At 56.4% G+C, this 12,219-nt stretch overlaps 1 protein-coding gene across 1 annotated transcript in view; it reads right to left on the reverse strand.

Moving 5' to 3' along the window:
• EPHA8 (EPH receptor A8) overlaps window positions 1-4,640 on the reverse strand; it is a 50,312-nt gene extending 45,672 nt beyond the window's left edge. The window contains exon 1 of the mRNA XM_075172073.1: window positions 4,526-4,640. Coding sequence (XP_075028174.1) covers window positions 4,526-4,610 — 85 coding nt within the window. The 5' untranslated portion in view covers window positions 4,611-4,640. The remainder of the gene's footprint in view (window positions 1-4,525) is intronic.
• Between the last annotated feature and the right edge of the window lie 7,579 nt (window positions 4,641-12,219).

Consider the following 12,219-nt stretch of genomic DNA (forward strand, 5'->3'; position numbering starts at 1 on the left):
TTTTTTGTTTCTTTTGGAAGGAAATACGACTGCATGATCCCACCGCTCACTTTTGAACTACCAGGGCCGAAGGGGTTAATCCTTTCTCTGTGACAGAGGAATAATTTTGAGTGTTGGTCATGCAAACACGCTGGGGTTAGGAGAATGAACTATCAAAAACTGTCAGGGTATGAATAGAGTTATCATATGAATGGATTTGCCCCTGGAGATAAAGGCAGCACCGAAGGCTGCCAGCGAGGCGAGCAGGGACGTACGAAACACAGGACACAACCGAAACAAAGAGCGGAGGTGTCAGGGTGTCTTGATGAAACCGGTGCTCCCCAGAGCCTTGCCTGCCGGGACCCACGCACGCCGACCCCAGCGGGATGCGTGGGACGAGCCGCTCTCCCTCCCTCTGGCTGAGCATCTTTTGGGGCTGGGGTTCGTTGTTTTGGTGTTTTTTTTTCTTTTGGGTAAAATATTTTTCTAATCATTTCTCAGCAATCGAAAAAATAGGGAATTCCTTCATCCCTGTAGCAATTAATTGGGTTTTCAGTTGTATTTAAATTTGGATTAATCAGATCTATTTCCACCGTCACCAAAATGGGTGCCCGTTTTTTTTCACTGTAAATAAACCCCTCACGATTTCAGGAAACAAGAATTCAAGGAGAATGAAAAAAAGCTCACAGAGTAGGTGAATTTGGTGCACCGCTGTGTTATTTTTCTGCAAATTTTGGGGTTTGATTTTCCAGAAGTTTTATAAGCTATTAATACCAGAAGGATGGAAATGAAAATGAGACCAGAAACATATCCCCATGAGCCCACCTAAAATCATGCAAGTATTTGCTTTTATCAGCTTTGGGAGCAATCAAAAAATTACACACCCCAAAAATGATTTTTTTTTTTTTTTTTTTGCAAATGTAGCCCAAATCAACTCCCTGTTTTAAACTAATGCTTTTCCATCCCCCCCATCCCCAAAAGTCTGTATACCTAAAACCTTGTTTCCTATTCTTACGGAGGAGCACGGCATCCTCACAGTCTTTTTACAACTGAAAAAGCTATTTCCTCTCCCTTTCAGAGCTTTGCTTCTCCCGCAGCCCCGACTTCGGCATTGCTGCAGAAGGGGTAGAAAAGTAGCATTAAATAAACGCGCAGATGAGTTTTTATCTCTTTTTCTGTTTGAGCAGAGGGGCAATTAATGAGATTACAATCGAGAGATTAACAGGGGAGATTGCCACAAACCCTTCTTCTGGTCCCTGTTTTGGCAGCGCAGCAAGCTGCTGGGTTTTCCCAAGGACCCTGGCGCTCTCCCGTGCCCCATCCCTGGTGCGGGGAAGAACAAAACATCTCCATCACCTACCCCGTGGTGCGGGGAAAAGGCGAGCATCCCTGTGTCATCAGCTCTGCATCCTCCCCAGTACGGTCCCTGTACATCACCCTATCCCTGTCACCCGCTGTTTGCCTCGGCCATCCCTACATACCCTGAAATGCTGGGGGAGATGTCCCCGGGTCTCCCTTCCCTGCTGCACCATGTTCCCCACCGAGGTACCACCCAAGCTCACCCGCGGGCCATGGGGTCCGTGCTGTGATGGGGAGGAAGGTCGCCCACCTCATGGACGGAGGGCAGAGCTGAGCCGGAGGCATCACCTGGGAGGGAGCAGACCCCAGCAGCAGCATTTGAAGTGCCATTTTCTGGCAGAAAATACAATTTTGTCACCCCCCGCCCAAGCCCCAAATGTGGTGATTTCTGCTCGTCTGATTTTCTTTCAATACCACAAAGATATTTCATATTTTATTATTTAACTTCAATTCATAGTGTCATATAAAATATCCGTTTTAATATTTTTGCCTATGCAACTCGGTGTGTAATAGTGTAAATATTTTAGTCTATCACACTATCTTCATATTATTGACAATAAGTTTTCTACCTCCTTGCTCTAAAGCAATTTAACAATTTCAGACAAAATTTTTTCAGTGCTCCAAATGAAAATCTTCCACATCCTGCAAATTTTCACCCATCTAGAAAAAAAATCTGAGTTTTGGCTTTCAATGCATTTTGCAATGGCTGCTGCGCTGAAATGTGGGCATTTCCCATGGAATGGCGATTCCCTTTTCCTCCCATTTCCAGGGCACCCACTGCACGCAAGACTGAAAGGAATAAAAAATATAAGCTCAAAACTTCTTGGAACAAATCTTTGAGGAAAGAGAAAGGCACTGGGAACTCTAAGAAGGGGAAGAAAATCAGACTGAAGCTGTTTCTTCAGGTTAATACACATTTTTATATACCAATTGCCTCCCAATACGCACACACAGGGTGCAGAACACACCGACCTTAAATTTGCTTTGCGGCTGTAATTTTCTACCCTGCAGCTCTTAAACGAGCATTGGGTTTGCTGGGTAGCACGGCCAGAGATGCACGGCAAGAAGCAGACTGCGGCTGCGGCAGCAGGCAGAGGTCACAGTCAGCAGCGGGGCACCTTTGTGCACCACGGCTACATCCTCACCCCGTGCCCGCATGTGCCACGTGCTGTAGAAATTGGGTAGCAAAGCTCAGCACAGCTGGAATGCAGGAGACACCAAGACTGTGCTGCACTTTGCAGCATCTCTCCATGTTTCTAGTCCCATCCCCGTGCCAGGGCGCTCAACGACCGGCACCGCAACCGCCCCAGCATGGACGCTGCCACCAGCCCATCCCAGCACCCTGAGACGCCGGGTGCTGGCAGGAGCCTGCAGCCACATCCCCAGCTCCACTGCCGTATCGTGGGGCCCGGCTGGCACTGAGCTGCCCCGTGCCACCGCCGAGCAGTGCCCCAGTACCCACGGAGGCATGAGCATCCTTGGGGGTGGCGGGTGGAGCACCACCAGCTTTCTACAGGGTCCCTCATGCCACCCAGCACCTTCTGCCCAGTCTAACCCAGATACAGCTTGGTCTTCCCCAGAGCCCAGCTCATCCCCAGCCCCATGCATCCCCCTGACCAAGGCTGTTACTGAAATTAGCTTTCCTTTCCAAAAAGTTTTGCGGGAAACCCAGGTCTTTCCCAACAGCAGTCCAGGGCCTGGCTGTCCATACAGACGCCATAAAACCCACCCCAGCCGCCAGCCATCTCCTCCGCAGAGGAAAGCAAAGAGGCCCCAGCCTTGCTTGTCCATGCCTAGGGTTAGCTGGGTTCAGGCAGGGCTGCCTGGTTTTGCAGGGCTGCAGCACCGAGAGCCCCGGGGCAGCGCGGGCAGCACCCTGCACTGCGCTCTACCCAGGGCTCGGGGCACGGGGCAACTGCTGCACCATGGAGCAGAGGGCAAGCAAGGGCTGGGGGTGCTGGGGTCCCATCCTGCACCCACACAGCCCGTCCCCAGCAGTGAGAGCCCCGGCAAGGGCAGGAAAGCCAGTGGGGAAAGGAGCAGGAGTGCCAGGAAGCGGAGAGCTGGCAGAAAACAGGGTTAGGACCAGCAAATAGCTGGAAATGGGTAACAGAGGTGAGGAAGACAGGCAGGTGGGTGTTAGAAGATGGCACTGGGCGCAAGGACCCGGCCCGGCGGGGTGCCGCAAAGTGCACGAGGCATCGCGGTGCCAGCCCGTGGGCCTCGGCATGCTGGAAGGATGGCAGGGATGCAGGAGCAGGAGAAGGAAGGGACGCCACTGCTGCCACAGGGTAGGGACACCGGCACCGGGGCTCGCTGCAGAGGGCTGTGCCGTGCTGGCCGCATAGCAGAAGGGAGGAAGGATGCTGCTGCCGGTGCCAAGGACACGCTCGGGAGTGGGAACGGCAGATCTCCGGGTGATGAAGATCAGCAGACCTGGGAAGCAGCCGTGCCGCCGCTGCCGGTGCGGAAGGAGGCAGGCAAGCGGGTGGGTGGCAGGCAGCGGGAGCAGCACTGCCGAAGCCGAGGGGGGCCCGAGACGCCGGAGCAGGGTTGCACTGCCGACAAGGGCCGGGGATGAGTGCAGCCGGCAGCAGGGTAGAGTGGCCGGGCGGAGGGAGCAGGCCTGATGTGGCTGACACCAAGATGTCGGGAATCTGGCTGCATCTCTGCTTTCCACTTCAGAAGTTTCCAGCCCTTTCCCTCATGACAAGTTTCCCACCTGAGTGCCCTTCCAGCTCCCTGTATCCTCTGCACGCCTTCCCGTGCCCACCCGCTTGCTCCATCACAGCCCACGCCGCCCGGCCAGCAAGCACGGCCGCACGCTGCCGCCCGCTCTGGTGATGGGGATCGCCATGGCTGAGCCGGTGCCTGTGTCCCCGTCCCCTCTGCAGCCACCCCTGCACGCTGCAGCAGAGCCCTTGCAGGGGAGGCCAGGCAGAGCTGGCAGGCATTGCTGCAGAAATCAAGTCCTCCTGCCCAGCTCCGAAGTTTAGCCTCTGGTGCAAAAGCTCCAGGATCAGCAAACTCAGGCAGGCAGGAACCCGGAGCTGCGCTCCCCTGGGAAGAGGGAGAAGCTAAGCCCAGCAGAGCGAGCAAGCCCATGCGGACACATCCAAACATCTGCAGCAATCCTGCAGGTCCCCCCAACACTGCCCCGTCACGCCAGGGCCACCCCGGTTCCTACCTTCGCTGGTGGTGGCAGAGAGGCAGGCAGCCAAAGCGATGACGATGGAGAGCGAGGATGTCAGAACCCCCTGTGCCCATGCCATGGTCTGGCAGGGCCACCAGCCGCGGGACAGGGCCACCCCGGTCGTCCCAGCACCTCTGCAAGCGAGTGCCCGGAGCTACGGCACACGCCAGCTAATGCAAAGGCACTTTGCGCACATTGCTCGCATCCACACAGGCGAGCGGCTCGGCAGGGAGGGAGCAGCCTGCCTGTCACTGCTCGCAAGCCAATGGGGTGGGTGGGCTCTGCAGCGAGCCCCCCTTCCCGCACCACACACGCACGCTGTACCCAGCCCGAGCATCCGGACGGCGGGCTCCCGCTCCCCCCTGCCATCCGTCCTCCCTCCCTCGTGATGCTCCAGCAGCCCCCGCCGCTTCTCGTGCTCCCCGTCCCTCTGCACTGCTCTCGTCCGGCTGCTGCGAGAGCCAAACTTGCAGCCCAAGCTGTGGTCTGGCGGGGAGCTCCAGGAGTGAAGGGGACAGGGTTGCCCTGTCCTGGTGTAAACGGAGAGGAAAAACCCTTGCACATGCTCTCCTTGCTGCCTGGGGCTGGGGAAGACAGGCAGAACCCCCCCCTTGATGCTTTTCGTGACACATCGTCCTGGGATAGACACTCTCCACTCGCCCTTGAGCTGGGGCAGCAGAAGCAGGGGACAACGCGGCCAGGTGTCACAACACCCAGCCTCTTTACAGCCGCCTTGGCCACCTGAGACAGGGCCAACCCCTTCAGAAGCAGAGTTTGGGAGGACGCAGCCGTTGTCCCAGGGTGGGCAAGGCCAGGCGCTGGGCAAGGGGACCCTGCAATGGGGGTCTGCGCTGCCTCAGGGGCACCGAGCATCTTCCCCACGGCCCTGCCGAGGAAGCTTCTGCATCCCTCTCGCTTGGAGCTGCCAGAATTGCCGAGCCGGGTGAGTACCTTGCTCAGCATTAAACACTCAGCATCTGTCAGGACCCCCTACAGCGGCCGTGACGGTTTCCCCATCTAAATGCTGAACGATCACTAATACCTGCCCCTGGTAACCACAGATGCTGACTCCCACCTATGCCACGTGCGGTGGGGTTATTTGCTCTTCCATGTGCTCATGGCCAGGGGACCGATGGGTGACTGCAGCCCACCCCTGCCCGCAGCAACTGACCCCAGGAAAAGGCAGATGAGGGAGGACGGGCATCTCTGTTGACTGTCAGGCCATCCCTTGGATAAAGCTCACCCCAGACTTGCTCGGTGGGCCTGGGACGGCGGCGGGGAGTGCTGCACACCCCCCATCCCACCCTGGATCCCAGCGTGTTCCCTGGAGATGCTGGACCCCATGCTGGGGCACCCCACGGCACTGCCAGCAGCTTTCTATGTGCTGGAGCGAGAGGGGCTCCCTGCCCATCTCGCAGCGCGTGGTGGCAACAATTCCCCATTCAGAGCGGATGAGGATTGTGCCTCCAGGGACACGTCTGCACCACTCATCACCAGGACCTGGGAACGGCCCGGGGCGTCAGGTCCCTCCAGGTTTTTTGCCTGGGAAGACGTCCATCCGGAGACAGCGCTGGAGAGATCCTGTCATCAGCAGTATCGCAGGATGGGCTTGCAGAGCGGCTCAGGCAGGGATACGGCCGTGGCTCAGGGAGGACTCCAGCAGTTCCCAAGGCAGCTGGCAGAGGCTGGGCAGTGCTGTCAGGCTGGGGTTGCAGCTAAGAACTGGTCTTTGCAATGGGCCTTGGAGCAAAGGGGTCAGGGCTGATGGTTTCCTGAATAGCACCAAGCCACCAGGAAGCCCCAGCCCTGATGCTATGATGGTTGCACCCCTGCAGCTGGTGGGAGCGCTGATTTTCCGCCAGCTATCGCGTTGCTACTCCAAACCAGCAATCTTCTTGTGCTGAAAGGGCTCGGTGCTGGATCCCTCGACTCTTTGTCACCCAGTGCCCAAGCAGAGCCCAGCGTGCCGGAGGGACACCATCCGCACTGCTACCATCTCAGTCCCAAGCTCTGGAAATGAACCTCTGGGGAAGCAGAAGCCAGCTTTGGACTTGCAGTACTGAGTGATGCCCACTCCCAGTGTGATGCTCTAATGCAAGGGGTTAACCCTGCAGACCTCCAACACAACCCAGGCACCCACACGGGCTGTCCAGTTCCCTGGTGCCATCCCAGCCCCATGCGTCCCAGGGATGTGGGTCCTCCAGGTCTTGCAGAGGTGCCCAGGGCTACCAGATACTGCACCTCTCCACAGCTTTTGGCTTTGCTGTGATCCTATCCTAGAGAAGCTGCGGTGGTTGGGCACTGTGACAGAGTGTAAAGCAGCTTTGCAGGAGCCAGGACACAGTGACTCCAGAATAGCATAACCCAAATCCCTCCCAGGGAATGGGAGGCCTCTCAGATACGCTGTCAGGTTTGGGGAGAGAGGATGACATGTACTGGGGTGCCTGCATGCAGCGGTGGGTGCAGCAGGGTGCTGAGCCTTGGTGGAGGGCTCTGCTGGCTCAGCGGGAACTGCATACCGTAATGCAAGCATGCACGCTGAGCACCGAAGGGGTGTGGGGGTAGGGGCAGGCATTCTGGTTTCACTGGACACTTGGTTTTGCGGTCAGGATGTGCCTCGTGTGCATAATTAGTGCATGTGCCTGGAGACTGGGCACTGTCAGGAGTGTGCGAGCTGGTACGGGATGCAAACACACGTGCCAAGAGCCTGGGATGCTCCTGTCTGGAAATGCGGACCCTTTCCATACCAGGATCTACGTGCAGCTGGGGACACAGTCACAAGGCATCCCAGGAACCCCAAACAGCTCAGGAGCCAGAGATATGGAAGGCATCACGCCAGGATTCCTGGCCCTTCTCCCCACCGGCATCCCTCCCCAGGCTCCCAGTCGCCTCTCCCTGGTCTGAGCTAGATGGGGCTTCTCCCCACCGGCTGCCTCCCTCTCTCACTGCGTGCTGCTGCCTCCGCTCCTCGGCGAGTCTCTTGCCATTGCCATGTTCCTCAGACGTGGTCCCGCACCTGGCTGTCACGGAGATGGGGAGGATATTTATAGATGCTGCGGAGAGAGGAAAGCGCAGCTCAGACAGGGAGGATCAGTGAAGGTGGGGAGCCAAGCCTGGCTATACCCCCTTTTAGCACAACCCAGGTTATTGTGCATTTACCAGGGAGACCACAGTCTTCTCGCTAATTCAGCAGCTCAGACCTGAGTGGCTGTTACCCTTTTCACCCAGCTTTGCACCCAGGGATTGCCCATCGCAGCCCTGCAAGAGCGAATCTGTGTCTGGGCTAGCGGGGAGGGCAGCCCTGCCTGCCTCCGGTGTCCCTGCTCCTCCCGGGTCAGGAAGGCAACGTCCAGGCACTTCTGCTCTCCTGTAGCATTTGCAGGGCCAGGTGCCTCCGGGTCAGGGCTGGTGCAGGCAGCGTGGGTGGCAGAGTCACTCAGGGAATGGCCCCATCTCCAGGACCGGTGCCACTCTGTGCTGGACCACCAGCAGACCCAGGACACCCCCCCTCACCCCTGCAGAGAAGGGGATGCTCAGGGTAGGGTGCAGAGCCATGCTGCAGGTCTCAGTAACCCCCTGATGCCTGTCCATCCCTCTGTCCCCCCTCTCCCAGGAGGAGGAGTGCCGAGAGATGATGGGGCATGGGTGCCCTCTCCCAAGCCCAGTGTGTCCCCCTGTCCCACTCACAAGGTGTCTGTGGGAGGAGGAGGAGGATGAGCTGAGCCGGTCCCCAGGCACGAGAGCTGCAGAGACATCTGGGAGCCTCCTGGCAAAGCTGTGTGCCGCTGTGGGTGGGGGGACAGGAGTCCTGGGTGGCTTTCCCCACACAAATGGCCATGCACAATGCCCCCTCCATCTCTCGCACAGGCAACAGCCCTGAATCTGAGGCCCTTTTAAAACTGGGATTGATTAAAAAAGTCGGGGTCCTACCTTCCCCCGCCCTGCCCCGACCCCTCCGCCCTGGCCTCCCCAGCAAAGCCCCGGGGGTAGCAGGACAGGAGGGGGGTGTTGGACCCATGCAGGTGGTACGTCCCCCCTCTGCACTTGCACGTGGCTGTGGCATCCACCAGCAAAACTTGCATTTGGTGCCCCAGCTTGAGCTGTAAGCAGTAACTCCCAGTGAACTGCAGTGTACCCCACGTAACGGTGCCTGTGGGAAGATCTTTAAACTGGCATCTACCATATAAACACGCTGACATGTGATCTACATCGATCTAACAATTCATCTGGAGCAACACCCGTGCTACATCAGTGTCACTAAGTCCTCATGCTGAATCAGGGACGGGATAGATTGCTTGCCAGCAAGGTCGAGCGTCACAGGGACCGCATCTCGCCTCCTCCCTGCCTCCGGCCTCTTTTCCCTCTCCAGTGCCCTGGGGTTTTCCCTTTCCTAACGTGTTGGGCCTCTTTTTCGGCAAGGTGCCTGCCCTGAGGAGCAGGCGGAGTGGTGCTTTCCCTGCTTGCCCCAACGCTCCCTGGGGCTTACCAGTATCCCCATCACTGCCTGGCCGTCGAGCCAGCATCTTTCACGCGATGCCACAACCAAGCATCCCACCCAGCCCCTCACCACGGCCAGGCAGAGGGTGCTGCTCCCCTCCCCGTTACCGCAGGCGGGTGCCCGCTTTCTTCCATTAACGCCAGCACATAGGGTCAGCCCTTGGCATCAGTCGCGACGCGGTACGACTGTGGGAGGTCCTTGGCCAGCTGAGCAATCAGCGCCCGATTAATTCAGGTCAAGGCTGGGGAGGCCTGGCATGCCTTTCTTCCTTGTCATTATCAGAAATGCTGTGTATTAATATCCTTTATATTAAAAAAAATAATCTTATCATAATTTTTCCTCGTTGAAGGAGATGGTTTGGAATTGGAATTGAGACAAACACAAGCCAGGAGCACTGGCTGCAGAAGGGGAGAGTTTAAGAAAGGCCTTTTGGTAATATCCATCGTTCCCTTATCAGTGAGGATATTAAACGTATTGAAATGCTAAGCAGCTCTTTAATGGCTGTCTCTGATTTTCATTAAACAAGCAGGGGATGAGCAGGAGGGAAGGGGATGCAGCACTGTTCTTTCTCTAAGAAATTCTGATTGCTGGATATTAACGGCATTAATGTTCTTTTATCCAACAGCGCCAGGGTTATGCTTGCCTTCTTGCCTATTTTCTGTCTTGCTGAAGTGGAACTAAGTCCCCGCTCCCTAAGGTGGGTGCACCATTGCAATGAAGCTGTTAGGGACCAGGGCTGTATAAAGATGCAAAGCAGGGCTCCCCCAGGGAACACTTTCTTGGTACCAGCATCTCCAAGCCCCACCACGTCCATGCTGCCCAAAGGAGAGAGATGCTCATGCCTCAGCGGGGCAGCCTGGTCCTGAGAAGAAGAGGAGATGGGCAGCCAGAAGAAGTTTAGCCCAAGTGAAATCACGGCAATACCCCCAGGTCCAGGCTGGAAGCATCACCTGCAAGCCCGGCAATAGCGCAGCCCTTATCCTGAGGGATGGTGAGGGATGGGCTGCCCCTTTGAAATGGGTACGGCAGTAAGTCCTGGTGATCCCCGGGCGTCTCCAAGTGTGGAGAAAAACGCATCTGTGCCCTGTCTGAAGGGAGGTCTGGGGAACATCTGTGCCCCCTTCTGCATCCAGTGCTGTAATGACCTCAGGGACCATCCCTCAGCTTCCCAAATGAGGACATTGCTATGGGGAGCGTTGGAGGAAAGCCATCATAGCAGGTAGTGCCACAGCATGAGCACACCGCAGGGCTGGGGCCACACAGAGCCCACAGCAGGGGTTTTGGGGGGCTCTGCAGAGGGTCTCAAGCCTGGCCGCAGTGCTGAACACTTGCAGGAGCTCCAATGCACAGTCACAACTCTGACACCCAGACAAGGCTGTGACAGCCTCTGGATTTCTCTGCAGACAGCCCAAGCAATGATGCTTTGCTGGCTGAAGAAGCAAAGATACAACGCAGTCAAGTCCGAGCACTTCAAAGACACATCAGGAAACAAAACCCATGAATCAGGTGCTAAAACGGCACGAGAGCCACAAAGATACCTCTCCGCTCTTAATATCTCTCCTTTGCCTTCCAGTTTCTAACCTTGGTGTGCGCGCGGCTCCGTTCTGCACGGTCAGAGGCCAAAGGCTTTGCTGTTATAATCATATGCCTCCAGGAGCCGGGGCTTGAAAGCATCCGAAAATAACACAAGGCTGCCCATGGTATTGTGAGAGTCAGCAACCGTGGAGGAAGGCAGTGGACCGGCCGGCTGAAGTCCCCTCTCCCCATCCAGTGCACATGCATTTGGAAAAGAAAGGGACATGGGGACAGTCCCGGTGCTCTCTCGGGGAAGGCTGGTACAAACAAACAGAAATTAGCTGGAGCTAATAGAACAGGGGCTGCCACTAGCCCAAGCAGCACTGCACGTATATAATCCCAGTCTCCAGAGCACAGCAGCTCTGATATTGCCGGAGGGAATGGCTTTGTGGGCTAAGCAGGTTTGAAATGCTTAGACTTTGGGAAAACACAGGGTCCCTGCAGGACAGCTGAGCCTGCAACCCAGTTCGCTACCCCTCCGCCGCACGGGATCCTGGCATCATCCTGCTCTGGGGCATCCCTTGCATTTCTTGAACCCAGCTTGAGCTTCTTTCCTCCCAATTTATTCCACACCTTTTTCTTCGCTCCCCTCTTTTCCTTGCTCTTTGCTTTCCTGTGCATGGCTTGTTCTCTCCTGCCTCTGGGCCTTTATCCCGCACGGACAGATGAACTGCTTTGTGTCTGCCAGATGGTGGTGGCACCTCGGTCCCCATCCCCTGCCACCCACCGCCGCCTCCTCTGTTTGCACAGCCGGTCACCACTTTGCTGCCTGATACCAGCTTCGTCTTGATCCTGCCCGCACCATCAGGCTTCTCCAGTAGCAATGAGTCAAGTGCTGTCCGAGGCACCCAAAAACCCTGTTAGTTGTGCTATGGGATACAAATCCTCTTAAAGAGCAAAGGAGGCACTTCCATGGTTGCTTCTTCTTGGGGTTCCTGGACCAAAAGTCAAGCCTATCTCTGGACACTGGCAATGAGGTGGAAAGCAAAGCAGAACAACGGCCACCAGCCACCTCCAGGTCCTGCAGCCTCCCTTGGAAGCACGTTACAGCAAGTCTTAACACCTTCCAGCATCCCCAGCCTCTGCCATCCCAAGCAAAAGATCTCTGCTTGGCCCCAAACCCCGGTGCTGTCGGCATAGCCACAAGACGGGCAGAAAAGACCTCCAGCCCCACCTCAGACATCCTTTGCGCTGCCGACAAAATGCACTGATAGCTGCCTAAACTGCCGGCTTTATTTCAAGAGCTTTGTTTCTGCTGGAAGTGGAAATCTCAAAGAGACTTAATTATAGAGCTGGGCAGACACAGGCGTAATCCTTTTGAAAGCTTACAATGAGACGCTCTCTAAAATTAATTTTGACGCTGCAAAAATAACCAAACAAAGCTCCATTTAAAATGGGTGAGTGATCGGGCAACAATAGTGAAACAAATGGGAACATCCGCAGCCACTTCAGAGCTCAGCCAGGGTTGCCCCTTTGCAGAGAGGGGCACTGGTCGGGGCACCGGTCGGGCACGAGATGCCAGCATATCGGCTCCTGGCCAGCAGTACCTGGGTCCCGCTTGCCTGGGCTATGCTTTCACAGAGCTGGGCTCTTTATCATTTATCACCTTAGGAAA

The sequence above is a fragment of the Calonectris borealis genome, chromosome 23 (assembly GCF_964195595.1).
Source record: "Calonectris borealis chromosome 23, bCalBor7.hap1.2, whole genome shotgun sequence".
Taxonomy (NCBI): Eukaryota; Metazoa; Chordata; class Aves; order Procellariiformes; family Procellariidae; genus Calonectris; species Calonectris borealis.